The following is a 20,668-nucleotide window of genomic DNA, read 5'->3' as shown; positions in this document are numbered from 1 at the left end:
AAAAAACAAAAGATATCAATGGAATTTACTTCATTGTTTATTTCATTCAGTGAATTCATAATGTTCCACTCCTGTGAACTGTTATCTCCAATCAAACCATGACTCTCACCAAATCCCCTGGTTACTTGATAATGGTATGTCTTGTTTATGGAAGTTATATCATAACTTCAATATAAAAAAGACCAATAAATAATATGGAATTGGATAAAAGGTAATTAGCACTATCAAAGTCTTACACTTATGTATCAATGATATGTAAGCATATAAGAAAACATTGAGAATTTGTGATTTAATAACTTGTTTTGATATTTATTTGTCATTTCATTAAAAGGTTCTGAGGAAACAATTGTGTAAAGTACCAAAGGATGATGACTTGAACTGATGGTGTAGTCTATTTTGTGCTGCCGATTAGGAAGATAATTGAGACAGGCAATCAGCTGGTTGAAGTTTTGAAAAATACCAAGGAAGACAATCCTGATGTGTGAGATTGAAAATGTTCCATCACCTTCAGTGTGCATTCTTGTTCTTTCTGGATTACCTGGAAGTGGTAAATCATCATTAGCTAGATCCTTCAAGACTAGCCATGTTAAATCATCATCTCCCAGCATTCCTCAAAACATTAAATCTGTGTCGGGTGAATTGCCATGGAAACTGGAGGGCAGAGCATCATTGGACAAAGAAGTGGCACATGACACAAGGAAAGAAAACTTCAATGTGATTCTTATTTCTTATGATGAATTAATACCAGAAGAAAAAGAGGCTCAGATGATTCAAAGTGGTGTAAGTCTTGTGTTATCATCATCCTGGATGTTTTAATGTTGCAATACAGGACCATAAATTTATCAAATCTTTCTTGTTTATCCCTAGTGAAATGTGGTGCCATGTCTTTCTAGTAAAATCCATATATGTCTAGGTTAAAAAAAATACTCAAAAACAACAACACTGTGACAATACAATTATAAGTTTTTGCAACTGTATCCAAGAGTAACAATTTTAGAATAACTTTTTAATTTCTTGGTTTTAGGACTGAAATTGATGTACATTGACTTTTACAATTGTTCAAGGCGATAATACAAACAGAGGCATAATTTGAAATGTTATATCTAATATTCTATTAACTGATTTTACAGATTGATTCAGAATGGAAGACATGTAGAGAGCAGATTGTAAATTGTGTTGAAAGTCTGGTGCACTGTTTGTTATCTAATAAACTACTAAAGAATATGGTCAAACCAACTGATGATGAAGCATTATGGGAAAGATTTTGTCATGTTATACATAATCAGGAAGATGATTCAATGGAACAAAAGGGAGATAAATCCAGCTCATATGTTTTAATCATTGATGACAACATGTACTACAGGAGTATGAGATATAGATATTTCCAGTTGGCTCGTAAATGTAAGCATGTGTACTCTATTGTGACAAAAAGCATTGTCAAGAATAATTTGTCGAGAGCTTGCACTTTGAGCTTATGACATTAGATTAAGCAAACCTAAATTAATGGGTTGCTTGGAAATGTGTTTATATTTTAAGGATTGTAATTGTAACTGGTTATTGTGTGCTTTGCAGCATCCCAGACTTTTCATTAGCTGTTATAACTGCTCTCCTTCATTTGATATTGATTCCGTAATACTTGGGGAAAATTGTGTGCAATTATCCTGTTTCTTACAAGTTTAATGTCTCCGAACTTACATGTGTTAAGTTCAGCTGTCAATTAAGTCAGTCTCTTTATTTTTTTTAGTTGAGCAGGGTTTCTGCCAGGTACATCTTCACTGTACAGAAAACATAGCTAAAGAACGAAATAGCAAGAGGAAAGTTAGACGTGTTACAGATGAGGTCATCACTACTATGGCAACCAAAATGGAGGTGCCAGATCCCTCCATTGACCCTTGGGAAAAATATTTTGCTGTGTTAGAAGGTTCTACAGATTTTCAAAGGTAATGGTAAATGAAATGTTGTACATTTATCCTTAAAATAATGTAACAAAAGGTCGAAAGGGTCTGTATCACTCACCTGTTTCACTGCCTTTGAATAGTTGACATTATTGGAAAAGTACATGCAATTCTGGTAACTATCTCAAACATTTTACCGTTCTTTTGCAGTTTTTTTTATCTATGTTGAAGATGAAAGTTAAATGAGGTTGTATTCAGATTTGATTCTGGTAACCTGGCATGTGAATAAAAGTAATCTTTTGGGACCAATAGGTTAAACTTGATAGCCCTCCAACATACATCCTCGATACTCCAGGGATTGCAATCACTTTCACTCTCTGCACCCTGGGAACATGTCATGGAAAAATTTAAGGCACAAGTGAAGTAACATGATTTGTTCCAAGTGAACAAAACTGACCAATCATGGGCTGATACTCTTCTTTTGAACATTACAAAGGAGAACACCCAGCTTCAAATCCATTATAATATACCATTATGTAACCTCGAGATTTGTTGATGTACATCAAAGGATCAAACTAGTCTTTTCGTCCTATGCACAACTTATCGCATAAGGAACATTAAACTTTACCATGACATATTCTAGGGTACAGATCATAACCCTTGGGGTATCGAGGATGTTCACCTTAGCAAGCAACAGGTGGAATATCATAACCTGGACCTCTTGTTTAGTGAGAAGTCATAAAGATTTTAACACATTATCTCTGTGACCTTGAAAGAATGCCAAGGTTATTCATTTGGTCAGACTTAGTAACCCTTAATCTCAGAGTATTACTGGTGCAACATCATGACCTGGGGCCACATGATTATTGTGAGGAAGTCCTTTTTATAATTTTGAAACAGTTCACTTCTATGGCATTGAAAGTTTGTCATTTAAACTACTTAGTAGCACTTCTTTCTATGATGCTACAAACCCAATAATATGGCACTGGACCATCTTGTTGTTGAGGAATGGGCATCATAGATTTTAACACATTTGACCAATTTGTCCTTGAAAAGGTTACAGTGTCATTCAGAAGCCCTCGCAGCTTGCAACAGGTCGAATATCATGATCTTTTACCTCATGCTTGTAGAGAAGAGGTTTTTTAAATTGGAAAAAAAGCTGATGCCAAACAAAAAGGTGAGCCAGGTAGAAGGTTTCTGATTAAAATTGGTTGTATTTTCCTTCAGTCAGCTGTGTGACATTGACAGACTATTGCAGTTGGCCATATTGAACCCGCCACATTCACCTGTAGAGGACAGCCAGGGCAAAGAGGAGAGTCGACAGATTTGTTCTGTCAATCAGCTTCATCAGGCGGACCAGATATTACGCAAACTTGTCAGTAGTAGAATCAAACAAACAGGTAAACATCAAAATATTAAAATATCATACAGATGTGGGTACAAGTTAGAGAAAGGGTGGTAGCTATGTGTTACAATAGCAGAATAAATAGGGGAATACAGTTCAGTAATTATCAATGTTCACCTTTCTGGCTGTGTCTGAGACTGTTTTGTTTATCTGTTTGACCAGAGCTATCAGCCCATCTCTTTAAAATGTGATGTGGATTAATTTATCAGTAAAACATATAGCACTATTTTCCCTCTTGACATTTTGACTCATTATTACCATTTCATTATATTTCTTTGGCATGGGATGGGCATATATTGTTCCGCCTTACAGTAATCTGTTCCCAATAAGCTTACATTTGATGTTAAAACTGAAACATAAATTTAGCACATTTAACACTGGGTAAAAATGGAAAATTGATTAGGGGAAGGGATGGGTGATCTCTGGTGATTTCCATATACATTAGATTAGTTTATTACCAGGCTTAGGTTTATTGTCAGATAAATACAGTCAGTACTTCCTTTTCTGCAGGCACTGCCATGTCACAGCAGGAAAAGAGCCAGTTTGCCAAATTCTGCAGTATGTTAAAATCACAGATCCTCAAGGAGCTGCGAGCTGGGACCATTCTTGTGCCAACAAACATGCCAACTATGGATGCCTCGAAGATGGAGGACTGTCAGTTTTATAAATTTGTTGAAACTATTTTCAACAAAAGGACCTGAGACAGAGGTCATTAATTAACACTTTAACATTCAAGTTACTTTCTGAATGTTAATGTAAATTGAGCCGTTTCTATTTATTTTACATTATGTTTACAAGTTATTTTAAAATATACAGGTATATCTGAAGTTGTTTCTGTAGTGGTTTTTTGCTTTAGTCACTCTTTTGAATGGACCTTACCTACTAAAGTATTACCCATAATCCAGCAAAGATCCCACATTGAAGGACTATACAAAGACCGAAAAAGTGGGAAAAAGGTGGGTGACTGAAGTGGTTATATTTGAATATCAGAATTTCTTATCATTCCTTTGTTTCCATAACATGTCAAGATTTTGAAAATTTACTTCACACTCCCAACACTGTATTGAGTTTTTAATGGTTTATACATTTAACATTTTATAAAAAGCATGCAGTGAAAAATATTTTTTCCTGCGAAAGTCATGGTACAGACTATTGAAAAAAATTGAACCTTTTTTATGCTCTCGAAAGTCAGTGCATATAGTTGCTGCTTTGTCTGTCCATCCATCCGTCATAACTTTGTCCGCAGTATAACTCAAATGCTATAAGAGGAATCTACATAAAACTTCATAGGTAGATAGATCACAACAAGGAGAAGTGCAGTGCACCAGAATCATCACTCTCTTTTGCATAATTTAGGAGTTATTGCCCTTTGTTATATTTCATACTTAAATTCTGTTTGGAGCATTACACTAAAAATATAAGATAGAGCATAAACATCTGGATTCTGTAGTTTTATTATAAGTAGACATGTTTTGGCTTGCTAGACTTGCCTTCATCAGAACAACAGTAAAAATAATTGAATAGCTAAAGTAAAAATTGTAATTACGTCATGGCTAAGACATAATTTTTACTTCAGCTATTCAAATATCTTTACCGTTGTTCTGACGACGTCACCTAGCTAGCCGAAACATGTCAACTAATAATAACAAAGCCATGGAATCCAGATGTTGATGCTCCATCCTCTATGTCATTTGTACAACCAGGGCTTTGGTTCTCTTCCACTTCGTTAGATTTCATGAAAATATAAAAGGTACTGTGTATCAGCATGGAACTTCATAAGTAGATAGATCTCAACAAGGAGAAGTGCAGTGCACAAGAACAATTACTCTTTTTTTGCATAATTTAGGAGTTATTACCCTTTGTTATTTTTCATACTTTAAATTTTATCTGGAGCATTACACTGTAAGAGGTATCAACATCAACATGAAACTTCATAGATAGTTCTCATCAAGGAGAAGTGCAGTGGACAAGAAGCATCACTCTCTTTGCATGATTTAGGAGTTATTGGCCTTTGTCATTTTTCAAACTTAAGTTTTGTCCAAAGCTAAATCTATTAAGAGGTATTAACATGAAATTTCCTTGGGAAATAGATCTGAATGAGTAGGAGGGCAGTGCACAAGAATCACTCATTTTGCCCTTTGTTAATTATTCATACTAAAATTTTGTCCCATTTGGGGTGCATAACCCATTTCTGATAGCCCTTGTTTATTTTACAATTGCAAAACACATCATTCATACTTGTATTACTGACTCCTGTGGTCCCATATGGAAGTCTTACTGTGGAAGAAAACTGGAGGACCCGGGTAAAATCCATGTGGTCGGAAAAGTGACCCCATACCTATTCATGTCTGCTCCAAGAATCGAACCAGGACATGTAGGTGAATTACCACTACACCTCCCGACCACCCAAAACAGACTAGGTATTCTTTTCGTTCTTCATTTTATTCTAAAGTATCTATTTTTCACAATTTCAATTTTGATACAGAACATCTTAAAAATAATAACTTTAGCATTACTCCTGAAACATGATTGATTGTAAAATGCAAAGTCTGAATATAAATACATGTTAAGTTTTACCTGTAGACAAATTGAAAGGTTTAGTTTAATGCCATTATGATGGAAGTAGTCTTGGGCTGTTGCTAAAACAATAAGTCAGTTATTACAAAAGATTATCAATGTAAGCATACAGAGAGTGAGGAATAACCAAATTCAAGTTCATAGCATTCAATTTATTGTCAAAAAATAGTTAAGTTCTGAAAGAACAAGGAACTAAACAGAGATGGATATTGTGGTATTGAATAAATTGCTACAGATAGAAGAAAAAAGACAGCATGAATCTTCAATACACAAGGGTTCTACACTTCATAGCCTTATCGTCTATTCTAAAGTATGGGTCCCACACTTCATAGCCTTATCGTCTATTCTAAAGTATGGGTCCCACACTTGATAACCTTACCTTCTATTCTAAAGTATGGGTCCCACACTTGATAACCTTACCTTCTATTCTAAAGTATGGGTCCCACACTTGATAGCCTTACCTTCTATTCTAAAGTATGTCGAAGTAAATGTAAAGGCTGTGTACAACTGCCAATGATACAAATAGAAAGGTCTTGAACATGTTATGGAATTACTTGTGATGTCTTTCATAATGATAACTGCAGTATCACTGCTTAATTAACAGGCCTATTTAAAGATGTAGAACATTTTAATTTGCTAAGAAACATTTAACAAGAATATAGATAAGATTGGAAAATTGGCATATCAATTGCAGGTCCCTTGGTTGTCAAAGATGGCTGAATCTAAAAATGATTTCATGCCTTCTTGTCTTAGCATGAAACACTTTAGAACAAAAGCGTTGTTAGGGGAAAAAATACTGCTTTAATTAAATAAGGTTTAAAACAAAATACTTCACCAAAATACCAGTACTTCATTGTGAAATTGTGTAACATATGTAACATACATAAAAAAAAGAAGACTCCTGGCTGTAATAATTACACACTAGTATAGATGTATAAAGTAATTACCCGTTCTAGTATACGTAACTTCATCAATTAGTGGTGAATCAATACCCTAACAGATGAAACATCAACCTACAAGTACTAGAAAAACTAGAACTTGTAAAATATTTACCTCCATCCTCAAATCAAAGTTACTAAAGACAAAAAAAATCTACTAATTATCCATATCATTGATAAAAATTAAAAATGGTAAGTCACACCAATATTGTTATACATGTTGCAGAAATCCAACAATTCTTTCAAATGATTTTGAAAACAAGACCAGTGTGTCACTGGAATCACTTCGACAAGCTTATACAAAAAGTTCAATGTTTTGAAAAGTTCCAAGCCTTATCAAAAAGTAGTCTGATGAAATGTATTAAATTCCATATTTCATTGATATAAATGTCTTTCTCATGTTTTTGAGAAATCCAACATAAACTCTCACACTGATTTCCCTTTCAGACAACTGAATTTTAATTCAGACGATACATTTTTCACCACCAAAACAATCATGCGACATCATTTACACAATATTATGTATATGGTGTCACCTTAAAAGATGTCCGAGTGAAACACTATTATAATACTGCAGGGACTTCATCAGGCCTGAAATCACAGGCCCATTATCCAGTTTCTTTTTAACTTCAAGCATTAAAAATTCTGAGTTTGAAAATTTATTATGTTTATCAACAAGGCATCATTAATTTGAAATTTGTAAGATAGTTCTTTAACTTAGGTAACATAATTTTAAGAACAGGAAGTTGAGGGAATGAAAATGAATCCTGGTTCACCAGTAGAAACCCTCTACAGGTACCATAGTTTTAAGAACAGGAATTTGTAGGAATGAAAATGAATCCTGGTGCACCAGTAGAAACCCTCTATAGGTACCATAGTTTTAAGGAATTTGTGGGGATTGAAGATGGTTCTTGATCTAAGCAATGATAATAAATTATGTACAAATGTATTGCTATCATTTGACACGCTTTTTTAAGCTTAAAATAAAGATGAATACAAACTTCTTTTTATTATTGTATAAATTTTGCAAAGGGAGACAACCGTGAATTGAAGTTCATTGTACATTAAATGTATTGAAGACACAAATAAAGTCATTTTCCAATAAAATACAGAACAGGATTACAGCTGTGTGAAATATGAACATTTTGATATGAAATGAAACATTATCAAAACACCCAAATTGCAGAGCTGGAACACCAGACTGTGTCAACAGTCTTATCAAAGTCCAGGACTTGATATTGTACTCCATGATTTTGATTAGAAACAGAGCTTGATGGATTAGAGACCAATGTCCTTCTGTAGACATATGTTACCTTGTCAAAAATTCAGAAAAGAACAACACCTATATATGTGATGACTAAAATGATTCTGACTAAAATGAAGAAATTTGTTTATTGATATCTGTTCTCAACAGGAATCAGATTTACTCTAACAATCACCAAGTATTTTACATACAGTTTCCACAGGAAACTGCCTCTATAGAGTCCCTAAAACCATTCTTCTTGCATCTAAGGAATCTGCCTCTATATAGTCTCCCCAATCATTCTTCTCACATCTTTGGTTTTGGAAACTCCTTCTAAACAGGCCCTCAAATCACTTTTCTCACAGGAATCTGCCTCTATACAGTCCCCAGGATCATTCTTCTCATATCTTAGGAATCTGCCTCTATACAGTCCCCAGGATCATTCTTCTCATATCTTTGGAATCTATTTCTCTACAGTCCCTAAAGTCATTCTACTCACATCTTAAGAATCTCATTCTTCTCATGCTCTTCGGGAAAAAATAGATACGTTTTACTTTCCCCAGGAATCAACTTCTGAACAAGTTGGAAGGAAAACAATTTCTCCACCTTTGTCGCAAGAAAATTTGTTCTCCCAAACATCTCCAGGAATCAAATTCTCCAACAAAGTCCCCAGGAAACTTCATTCTTTCCAACATCTACTACATGCTATCATAAGAGCTCTAAAATAACTTCAAGAAATCCAATTTAGTTCAACAGTCACTGCGAGACAGCACTACTAATGCATCTGCACTGTGATCATGCATAATGTGTATGGTAAGTACCTACCTGTATAAGTAATTAAGGTTAATACTCACACACACCAGTACAGCACTGATGTCTACATCACTGGCTGATGTGACAGAAGTACAGTAATTACCTACCTGTATAAGTAATTAAGGTCAACACTCGCACACATTAGTACAACACTGATGTCTACATCACTGGCTGATGTGACAGAAGTACAGTAAGTACCTACCTGTATAAGTGATCAAGGTTAACACTAGCACACTATTGCAGCACTGATGTCTACAACACTCGCTTTATGCTCCCTCAGTGTAATCTTCTGAACAAGATAAGTATTGTTGAACTAAGATGTCTTTGTACTCCTAAATTTAGTTTTTGTATGATATCAATCTCTACAAACAATTACTTGTACCTTGCAAACAAGTCAAGTGACCTATATCCTCTATAGTCATATTGACCTATTCTCTACATATTTCTGTAATCATGTACAAGTCTCAGTGACCTATAAACTGTTTTAGTAAAACTTACCCTGTCCAAGTCACTGAGACCAGCATAATGTATCTGTATGCTGTGATCTATATCCTGTGCAACTGCAACACCTATATCCTGTTAAAGTTGTAGTGACCTATGTAATGCACAAGTCATTGTGACCAGTGACCTATATAATGTACAAGTCACTGTGACCAATATCATGCACATGTCACATTTACTAGTATTTTGTATATTTCAGTGACCTTTATCCTGTGAATGTCACCAACCTTATATAATGTAATCAACGACCAATATTAATGTACAAGTCAAAGTGATCTATATAGTGTAAAAGTCACAGTGACCTATATCCTGTTTAAGTTATGGTGACCTATATCTTATACAAGTTACAATGAAAGGCAAATACCAGTCATTATTGCGAATAATTAATTATAAACAAGCCAATGATCACTGAGAGTATATCTGTAACACTATCTGTTGTACTTCATTGACCTAATTCACATTGACAATAACAAAATGAAGAAGGGAATCCAATTGACACATTCAAGCTGTGTTCTGTACTATCCTGTGTGCAAATGGTTCACACACCAAAGTCAATGGTCACTAGTATCCTCCAGTAAACAAAATGGTGCCCTCTGACAAAGCTACGATTCACCAATGACAACAAGTCACGTAAGAACATCTCAGAAGTTGAGGAAATGTCTCTGTAATACAGTATTTGATTATAATACAAGTGGCCTACTCTCTGTGCTGATTTACAAGCAGTATTTGAACTGTATGTGTACTATCATACAGACCTATACTTCAGTGAAATTACAGTGTATGTTCTGTTTTCAAGTAAAGAGACTTAAACTCCATGACACAAGCACTATACCTCCTGTTCGCAGCAAACCATACTCTGTGTAGAGACTGCCACATAATCCATTGTTTTAGGTGACTTTTATACAACCAAATTAAGTTGTTGGGTCATTAGGTCAATATAAATCTATGATAGAAAACAAGAAGCACCAGAAGACAATAGTTTACAGGCTATAGGATCACAACAATCCATGTTTTTCCTTATAGCGCTGTCGTGCTGTTGCAATCATAAGTTTCTTTCGTTCATCCAGTGATAGCTGGCGATCAGGTGCTGTACGTGGAAATATGTTGGATTTGTATTTTTGTTGAGATGCCTGAAAACATCAAAAAGTACAATTTCATCTAAAAGTGGTATCAGAATTTTAAGATATACATGAAAGAAATACAGAACTACTTTCGATATGATATTTCAATTTTATATGCCTTAAATTCTAGTTATTGTATGAAATCCTAACCATATTGATGGATACAATGTAGGTTTACATGTATCCACTGATCACCTGAAGACAGCCATTGCTTCTAATTCAGTAGGAAATCATACTTACACAGATGCCTGTTTTTATATCCTCCATTTTTGGGGTGTCTTTTGTATCAGATTTTTTAGTATCTTCTGCTGTGCTTCCCTCTAGTATATTAGTTATTGCTGCATCTACATCTTTAGTTGTTTCTGAAAAGAATTCAAGATGAGCACTTATTTTACTACAGGTTATCATCACATTTGCACCCCTTAGTTTTCAAAACAAAGTTTACTCAGGCAAATCTACTGTTAAATACAATATACTACAGCATTAAGCTGGATATACAGTTGAAAATGGTTGTCTCAAAATCGCTTGAGTTGAAATTCTATTTTAGTCAAAATAATCTTAAGTCCTGATTTTTTTCCCCTCTTCATCTATGTAATTTTAGTTCTGATGACTCAAATTTCATTTGGGTCTAAGTTTTTTTTCATTCCCTTCAATTGTAAATAAGGCAAGTGAAAAATCATTCGTTGTCTCAAAATTATTTTTTGTCAAAACATTAGCATGTCTTCTAAAGAGTTTGATCAACACATATGAAGAATCGAAAGTCACCTGTACATAACACATGGCTAAAATGTATTGATCCAGAGAATACACAACAGTTGACCTCTGACAAAAAGTTACCAGTTATCAAATTAAAATGATGGCTTAATTAGTGTCACTGTAATGTAGCAATGACTTACCTGTACAAAAAGTTATCATGTTTTAAAATCAATGTGATAGACTGAAATTCCTTTACCTGTGTCAATTTCTTCATGTTATTGTTGTACCACCATTAAAAAAACTTTCATTTTGATTGCTCCTTAAGATGCATGCAACCTGGCCTACTACACAATTTTCTGACCTGTGCTGCTTATTTCATATATTTATTCTAGTAAAGTCGTTTTAACATGATCTGTAACTTTAAACATCGTTCCAAGAAGTGTATCAAAAGCAAAATATTCAAAATTATTTTAGATAAATCAAAAAACAAAAGAGAGAAAGTAGAAATCTATCTGCTTGTGTTAATTTAGAGCCCTTTTAAAATAACAGATTAGTTTACACTGTTTGAAGCACAGGGTACTGTGCAATTGTAGCAAGTGCTTTGTTCTAAAGTAATCCAGGTCATGAAACTGATATTGTCAATGAAACTAGCATTAAATCATAACATTTTCAATGGTCCCTAGAATTTGAGATAACAAGTTTCCATTGTAACTGAATTTAACAAAATTTGGTATATATTTTGTAGTCTGAATTCTCCCTTTTCTAGACATTTTTAGTGTACCCAAAATAAAATTCTTTTTAATAATTTCTTGGTTTTGTGATTTCTATTATACACTGTAAAATGTTATGTTCCAATAAAAAGAGCTAAATGTGAAATTCAGTTTATCAAAATCTTGGATATCTTAAGAGTTCATTGTATCTTGATGTTGATTCTGTGAATGATAGATAAGTTGAAGTTTCAATTATGTGATCTAACTTCAGATGAAATTTGGTTAAATTGGAGTTCTTGTTTCTGATGTTCTAAATGTAAAATAGTGTGAAATGTTGACGACAATGACAACATCTCCACTAACACAGCTGTTTCAATTTACGACAATTAGTTTAAGCAAAAGAAAATGTACCACCTCAGATATCATTATGGTGTGTTTAATAATCCAATCAAATTTTAATGTTAATATAATAATGGACATTATTTCTATACTCAGTGCAATAAAAATATTTGAAATAAAATGAATTTAACTGAAACAGGGACAATTATGTAGCACGGCAAACAGTATTGATAATGAAGGTAATTATTAAGAGATGGAGTAAAAATCAATTTAAGGAAAAACACATGATTGCATGCATCACATGATTTGTAAATAAATATTACTTGGTATATTTGAAGTTTTTTATGACAATAGAAAATCCACCTGAAAATGTTATTGTTCTATGCCTCATATGACAAATAAGTCCCAAAAACATGATAACAAATAACATTTAATGTGACAACTATGAACAACAGCATTTAATGTGACAACTATGAACAACAGCATTTAATGTGACAACTATGAACAACAGCATTTAATGTGACAACTATGAACAACAGCATTTAATGTGACAACTATGAACAACAGTATTTAATGTGACAACTATGAACAACAACAGCATTTAATGTGACAACTATGAACAACAGTATTTAATGTGACAACTATGAACAACAGTATTTAATGTGACAACTATGAACAACAGTATTTAATGTGACAACTATGAACAACAACAGCATTTAATGTGACAACTATGAACAACAGTATTTAATGTGACAACTATGAACAACAGCATTCAAAAGGATAACTATGAACGATAGCATCTAATGCATTACTATGAACAATTGCATTTAATGTGACAACTAATGTTTTCTTGATCAAATCATGCTTACAAATGGGAATCAAGTTATTTCATTTACAATTAGCAATGGGGTCATTTACTGTGCAATATGTTGTGCCAGTATTGTCATCACTAAACAATGAGGTATTAAGATATCACCTGTTTTTTAAGACAACCTCACACTGACATACGTACCAAGCTCTCGAATTATTTGAGGCATTGATGCAGTAGGCAACACATCTTTCACTTGCTGGGCCATCTTTCTAATTTCTGGGCTGGTGTTCACAAAGTTGTCTCCATTTGTCTGACTCTCCTTGGTGCCATTGTCTCTTTGACCTATCAGGGTGGGGGGAAATTACTGATAATGATGTACTTTATAGATGAAAGATAAATGCCAAGGTTTCAGTACAAATGAAAAACCTAAGATACTAAAATATTGAGATATTGTAAAAGTACTTAATTTGGCAAGATGTAATTTTAGCTCACTATCCCCTTTTGGTCAATAAGAGCAATGACGTATTTGCACATTCACTATTTCCAAAACGGCAATTAGCACAATCACTATTTTCAGGAATACCTTCAGCGGGAAAGCACAAAAGATATGATAACTGTTATAATATGTATGTTTACAGTGTATGTACATAAAAACCTTTCTAATTTCTATAACAGCTCTAATCTTTTTTTTAAATCTTCATAAACAAAAAAAAATTTAAATAGAGATCACAATTACATAACATACCATCTGCATATCACATACACTTGTCCATTCCACGAATATTGTAATATTGAAAACTGTAAGGTAGTAACACCTTTATAGTTCAAGCAACAGTATAATCTATACAAGCACCACTTACTTTGTAGATTTATCTGTCTGATGCGTTGGGCCTGATTTACTTGATCAGCACTGAGTCTCTTAAGGTATTCTACTTTATCCCCAGCTGTGTAATTGGTTGCAGGTACTCCCAAACTTACAGCAATCTTCTTCCTCACTCGCTCCCCAAACACCTCTGTTGTTTCTTTTTCCTCTTGTTCCATTGGCTCCAATAACCTGAAAGTCAATACCACATGCTTAGCGAACAGTTGATATCTTTTCAATAATTTTTAAAATGTCAAAGACTTGAAATTCAATGCTATTATAACTTTCATATTCTTATGATTCCAGCATTTCGTCCATATCATATATTTGTTCAACTCAAAATTGTCACTAATTAACCAGGCAGATAACTGTCAAAATGACCAATCTGTTTTTAAATTTCTAAACAACATCTCAAATATTCTTGTTAAAATTTTCTTGCTAAACATTTGTCACATAATATATCAATATACATTGTCAAAATTGTGCGTGGTCATATTCTCCTTACACTTTTCACAGGTTTCCATGTAAGTCTTTCTTTTGTTCATATTTTGCCCCAGTTTCATTAAATATGAGTTTGAATAAATATTCTGTCGACATGCATTTTCTTTTGTCATTTATATAAAGAGTTTGATGAAGTATAAAAGAGTATAAACTTACCGGAGCTTGAAGATCGTGTACGGGTAGAAAAGTATCCAGAAGCATTCACTCAATCTTGTACTTTTAATAGTAGACTGAAATAGAACAGAATCTCACTGATAGTACACCCTTACATAACAGAAGAAATGTTGTAATAAACTGTCATAAGTAAATCTACATGCAGTTTTTGTTAATGATCATTTGTTGTCCCTAAAGCAACTCAACATACAATCAAATTAGTAATGATTTATGCATATCTGTGAAACAACATGAACAGTGATGTTACATGTTCAACGGCAGATTGTTTACATGGTTGACCCTGGCTTGTGGCTTAAGTTTAATTCTCATTATTCTCATTGTTCTTGGCAATCTCTAGAACAAGATATTACTAACCACAGGCATTGTTGTTGGCAATCTCTAGAACAAAATATTACTTACCACAGGCATTGTTTGAGGCCATCTTAAGTATAAAATATTACTTACCACTGGCATAGTGAGAGGCCATCTTGTGTAAGAGATGCTCACCTGTATTTCAATAATAAGAAACTATTATCCGAGACAAATTTTGTCATAAATTTTAAGTTAAAATATTTGATACAAAAATTCTACCACATGGTATGGAGATTTATTGAATAGCAAAATTCACTGAGAATAACAACGAAATGTAATTAAAACTGTATGAACTTTTCTGTTAACAACACTACCAGTACAACGAAATGAGACATTTCATAAATTTCATTACTTCATTTCCTTGTAAACAGAACAGTGTCCACTGAATAATTTCATTGTCTAATGAGAAGCAATATTTATATGAACAATGAAAAACAAGAGATCCCAATCTTTGTGCCCACTTATGTTTGATCTTTTCTCTTCTCTTCTTTTGCTCTCAACGATAAGAAATTTGAATATACCTTCAAAATCCACTATGGTCGCCCAGAAGCAATTTTGTTTTTTCTAATCAGTCCCAAAATCAAACAGCACAATTAGAGACCAAAAGGAACTTACATATGAAATTTGAGAACGATCCATTTAGTGCTTCTTAAAAAATAAAGATAACAATATTTACTAGGCAAAATCCAAGATAGCTGCTTGTATGCCATCTTGTTTTTCTGATCAGTCCCATACTTAAACAGGCACAACTAGGGCCCAAGAGAAATCTATACATGAAATTTGAGAAAAAGCTATGTAGTATGTCTCCAGAAATAGTGATAAAAAACTTTCAAAGTCAAAATCCAAGATGGTTGCCTTTTGGCCATTTTGTTTTTCTGATGAGAACTAAAATCACATGAGCCTAACTAGAGACCAAGGGGAATCTACACATGTAATTTGAGAGAGATCTATCAAGTACTTTACTTCACAAGCGATAACAAACTTCATTGAAAAAAATCAAGATGGCCATCTGTCAGCCTTTTTGTTTTTCTGATCAGTCCCGAAATCAAACAGGCACAACTAGGGACAAAGGAGAACCTACAGATGAAATTTGAGAAAGATCTATTAAGTACTTCTCAAGAAATAGAAATAACAAAAATTGTCTATGTAAGGCCAGACAGACAGACAATGGACCATGGACGAAAGGCAATTTGAATATCAGATGGTGGGCTAAAAAATAAATTAAGATAATTTGAAAACTTAGTGATACTTACAGGCAGCACTGGAACCTTAAGTGAAAATGGAAATGTTCTGTAAATTAAAGACAATGTCTGTTTTAGTATTGTTTCTATAAATAAATTCAGATTAACCCTGTAACACTTGGTATATACAAATACATCCAATTCTTATCATTATTTTATTTACTTCATGTGCTAACAATGAAGATAAGATTTCACCTATTGTGCACCCAGAGTGCAAACTGATTTACTCTGAAATGGTAACATTAATGAATTTTGAAGCCAGCATTTTTACCAACTTTGTAAAAAAATTACGTAGCTTTTAATGTTATGTATGACTTTGCACAAACAAACAATTCCACATTTAAACCATCCATGATACTAAAGGGGTTATGATCACTTTCGCCCTCTGCACCTCTGGAACATGTCATGGCAAAATTGAAGGCACAAGCTAAGTAATTTGACTGGTTCCCAGAGAAAAAAAACTGACCAATCACATGTTGATACCCTCCTTTTGAAGATCACAAAGGAGCCACATCCAACTTCCTTCAAGTTTGCTTAAGACATGTTCCAGGGGTGCAGAGAGCAAAGGTGATCATAATCCTAGGAGTGTCAAGGATATGTTTAAACATATTAAACAATATCTTTTTCCCTATTACATGAAATCTTTTAGACAGACACTAGGAAGGGAGACTCAAACCTCAAAGGGACTCTGGTAATAATTATCAGTACAATAGTATAATAAAGTAATGCACTGATGGCTTTCAACACTGGCATCAAAATCTTCATATTTTACAAAACATAAAAAGGAGAAATCAAAAACATGTCAAAAGGTCTTTGTCTTTGTTTTTTTGTTTTATTTTTAAATTCATTTAGTCACACTCCATAGAGGGATAGTTAACCCCTATAGGAACTCTGATTCCCTATATCAGTACTTAATGGATGATAAAACAAGGTGTGGAGAATGTCAAAAGGTCTTTGTTTTTGTTTTTTTGTTATTTTTTTTTTTGAATTCATTTAGTCACACTCCATAAAGGGATAGTTAACCCCTATAGGAACTCTGATTCCCTATATCAGTACTTAATGGATGATAAAACAAGGTGTGGAGAATGACTGGTTTCTTGTTTCAAATGATGGCAGAGATTTGGAAGATCAAAGTGTGGCTAAAACCTCTTTTGTTTTTGAATGAAAAGGGATTCCATTAACACTAAAACTTGGAAACTTTGATTCTCTATGATTTCTAATCCAATAAGAGCTGGGTTGTTATTTTACCTAAATTTTAGAATTCCTGATCCATTGGTAGGAGTTCCCTCTGGCAGAAACAATACTGGTATATTCTGATCTGTGAAAAGACATGAAAGTATTTTATTCAATGTTGTATACATACATAATACTGTTGGTGACTTTAAAGTGATGAATACTAAATATCTGCTATTTCATATAAAAGTCATGAAGAAAGATAAGATATGGTAACATATAATCATTGTGTTGTGGATATCTACATATATATGCATTCTGTACATTTTCCTCAGAGAAAAAGATTAGACAATGAGTTTACAGAAAGGAACCTATTTCATAAGTCTAGTTTATACAGGTGTCCAGTTACAGAGAGGGACCTAGTTTATCAGTCTAATTTATACAGGTGTCAAGATTACAGAGAGAGAATTACCGGTAGTTTTGTAGTCACGTTTATACAAGTGTCCAGTTACAGAGAGGGACCTAGTTTATCAGTCTAATTTATACAGGTGTCTAGATTACAGAGAGAGAATTACCGGTAGTTTTGTAGTCACGTTTATACAGGTGTCCAGATTACAGAAGTATACATAAATTTCACTTTGATACAGTGAAGACCTGTGTGTACAATTTATCTGATCATACCTTGAAGATATTTCTTTATGTTTTCTTCCAGACGTTCCTTTCCCTGAGCTATCCCAAAGTCACGGTAAGAAAACAGCCATCGGTAGAAAGAAGAGAAACCCACTTCATCAGGCTGGAAAAAGAAAGGTAGCATTTATTTGTAAAAACTGTCTATTTGATGAGATTTTTTTTTATCCAAATCTGAATTAAATGGCATCTCCTGAATGTATTACTGCTGCATTGAAATACTGATGATGTTGAAGATTGATCATAAAAAAGTAGGATTTATTGTTCATATTCAGCAATGAGTTAACTAGTATATAAATCAAACTGTTCTGACAACACTGATCAATGTATAAAATTTGAGACAACAAAAACAGAGTCATAACTTACTGCAACACTCGGCTGGATAAGATCGATGACCATGTGATCTAGATAAGACACATGATTGGCTACAACTATTTTTGGTTTAATTTTGTTGGGGTGTTTGTTGCGTTTATCCTCCTGAACCATAACTTGAATACCCACAACTCCAAACAGTGATTTCAGGATAAAGCTATTGAATTTTAAAAAAATGAGAAAAGAAATCTGCATCATATTGAAATATTTGACATGCAAACCATATATATTCAACATTAAGTCTGGTAGGAAACCCTGCCACTGGTTTATTGGCCTGTATTAACCCCATCATGATTTAGATTCAGATAGTGTGTTGGTTTCCTAAGCTTTCTGCAGGATAGATATGGGTTGACTGTTACTGTTGGAATTTTTATTCATGATCCTGGATAAGTACATCAACAGCATTATGACATAATACATCGTAATTTCGAAAACATCTGGCAAATAAACATTTTATTTGGATTAATTTTCAGATCACAAATGTATGGATCAAATACTAAAGAGTATTACATCTATTTGTCACAGAATAAACACATCAATATTACAAGTGCTACAAGATCGCAAGACTTAACTTTTATAAAACATTAAAGTTATCTAATTAAGCACAGATAAATATTGAAAATTTTTAGGTCACCCCTATCTCTTTAACACTTAATGTTTAAGTCTGTTCTCTGTGACTTACCTTGTAGCTTGACACTTGGGTAGGATACAAGACACCAGTAAGGCATGCATCATGATGAATATTCGAATGATTACCAGTGCCAACCCAAATGGAAAGAAGACTGTAGTTAGCACCACAGAACTTCCATCAGGAAATCTATGAAAAAATGAATAATTTTCATAACATAATTGAAAGCACAGGCCCTTAAGACATGCTTTGTCCTTTGCATCTGAATACAGAGCATTGTTCCGTGGGTTTACAATGATGAAGCATAGGATAAAGCTTAACATCATGCTTTAATAAATACACATACCCAGTAATGTAAAATCAAAATGTTCAAACCACAATTGTGAAATGAGGAGTAATATATTGACCTATATTTATCATAAAGGTACTAAAGCTATGATTGTCATCTACTGTCAAAGTAATGGATTTGAACCAAGTGTTAGTCAGATCAGACACAATTACAATTACATAACATGATTTTATCTGATAAACTGAGAGAAACAGTACATGAAAAGTCTATAATCCTTCATGGACAGACAAATCTTTGAGTGCTCATGATACATTGTTAAGTAAGGCTTTACATTCATCTTGTCATGAAATATCATGCTGACCTAGATCTGGAATAGCATTTTAGCATATTATAATAAGACATTACATAATATAACATAATTTTTCATACATAGGTATATTTTTGACAGATAGATTATGCAATAAGAAATCTAGTGATCAGATTGTTTGTACTTGAACGACTCAATATAAACCACCTTTCTATATGTAATTGTGCTACCTAGCTACCAACCATGATCAGACTTGACAAGTTTTCCTACAACACTCCCTCCTTCAACAAAATCTTCCAACTAAAGTACATAAAGACCTCACACCATCTGGTCTGATCGATTGAATTACAGTTTTCATTTGAGTTGCCAATTAATTACTGAAAGCAGTAACTGTCCCTCAAATGCAGGACCATTATGAATACACATTTAAGGCGATTTAGGGTGCACTGACAGAGGAGGGCGGTACACGTGATCTGACAGAGGCTACTGTTGGTCCCACATGCTAGTGGCCAAGTCATGTTCTGCTTCAATATATGGTAACATACCTGCATTTTAATTTTACAAAAAGTCGATAAATATATTAACATGTTCAGCTGTAAACATAAGACATTTCAGAAACATGTTCTTGAAAAAGAGATTACTTATTAACCTTGAAAATAATTGCCACGGAAAAAAACTTAATAGTAGTATTTCATAACAAAGTAATATGCAATATAACTTGTATAACTAAATAAACACCAACATGGTAGAATCATTCTGAGCAGAATAGGTCTGTTCTGTCAAAGGCTTGCAACGTTTTACAGGACTAATTTTCAACTTTTCATTCAACATTTAGACTAATATTTAAGTTTCATTACCTGGTATGGTCGAATAGTCTTCTTATATGCATTATTGATTAAAAAAAACAAAACAGACTAAAAAAGAAAAGGGGAAATACTCGAAGAAAAAACAGTCATCAGACACTCGGAAACATTTTGCTGGATGCGTCCATTTTGAAAAATGCATGATGGGAATTCCACGTGAGATTTCCGGTT

At 33.6% G+C, this 20,668-nt stretch overlaps 2 protein-coding genes across 2 annotated transcripts; one reads left to right on the top strand and one right to left on the bottom strand.

Annotated features, from left to right (window-relative positions):
- The first annotated feature begins 337 nt into the window (after positions 1-337).
- Positions 338-4,121, top strand: LOC132556224 (L-seryl-tRNA(Sec) kinase-like). The gene is made up of 5 exons (XM_060220617.1): positions 338-780; positions 1,131-1,401; positions 1,745-1,940; positions 3,123-3,295; positions 3,811-4,121. Exons 1-5 carry the CDS (start codon positions 478-480, stop codon positions 3,999-4,001), a joined length of 1,134 nt encoding a protein of 377 aa, XP_060076600.1. The 5' UTR covers positions 338-477; the 3' UTR covers positions 4,002-4,121.
- Positions 4,122-6,008: 1,887 nt separating this feature from the next.
- On the bottom strand, positions 6,009-20,612 carry LOC132556183 (lipid droplet-regulating VLDL assembly factor AUP1-like). The gene is made up of 12 exons (XM_060220572.1): positions 20,492-20,612; positions 19,093-19,227; positions 18,405-18,567; positions 18,033-18,144; positions 17,427-17,496; positions 16,191-16,227; positions 15,031-15,072; positions 14,569-14,642; positions 13,910-14,103; positions 13,251-13,391; positions 10,734-10,855; positions 6,009-10,502 (listed from the first exon to the last, which is right to left on the bottom strand). The coding sequence occupies exons 1-12, from the start codon at positions 20,521-20,523 to the stop codon at positions 10,368-10,370; spliced, it is 1,257 nt and encodes a 418-aa protein (XP_060076555.1). The 5' UTR covers positions 20,524-20,612; the 3' UTR covers positions 6,009-10,367.
- Between the last annotated feature and the right edge of the window lie 56 nt (positions 20,613-20,668).

The sequence above is a fragment of the Ylistrum balloti genome, unplaced genomic scaffold (genome assembly GCF_031769215.1).
Source record: "Ylistrum balloti isolate Yb309-2 unplaced genomic scaffold, AGI_CSIRO_Ybal_v1 Utg370554, whole genome shotgun sequence".
NCBI lineage: Eukaryota > Metazoa > Mollusca > Bivalvia > Pectinida > Pectinidae > Ylistrum > Ylistrum balloti.
This window is presented reverse-complemented; position numbering and strand designations above follow the sequence as displayed.

Bases quoted from the DNA above. Each gene is read 5' to 3' on its own strand.
- LOC132556224 (XM_060220617.1), top strand. From the start codon at position 478: ATGTGTGAGATTGAAAATGTTCCATCACCTTCAGTGTGCATTCTTGTT. The intron at 1,402-1,744 runs GTAAGCATGTGT...TATTTTTTTTAG, and splicing joins TTTCCAGTTGGCTCGTAAAT to TTGAGCAGGGTTTCTGCCAG. The intron at 1,941-3,122 runs GTAATGGTAAAT...ATTTTCCTTCAG, and splicing joins GGTTCTACAGATTTTCAAAG to TCAGCTGTGTGACATTGACA.
- LOC132556183 (XM_060220572.1), bottom strand. From the start codon at position 20,523: ATGCATATAAGAAGACTATTCGACCATACCAG. The intron at 18,145-18,404 runs GTAAGTTATGAC...TTCTTTTTCCAG, and splicing joins TTATCCAGCCGAGTGTTGCA to CCTGATGAAGTGGGTTTCTC. The intron at 10,856-13,250 runs GTACGTATGTCA...AATTCTTTTCAG, and splicing joins TCAAATAATTCGAGAGCTTG to AAACAACTAAAGATGTAGAT.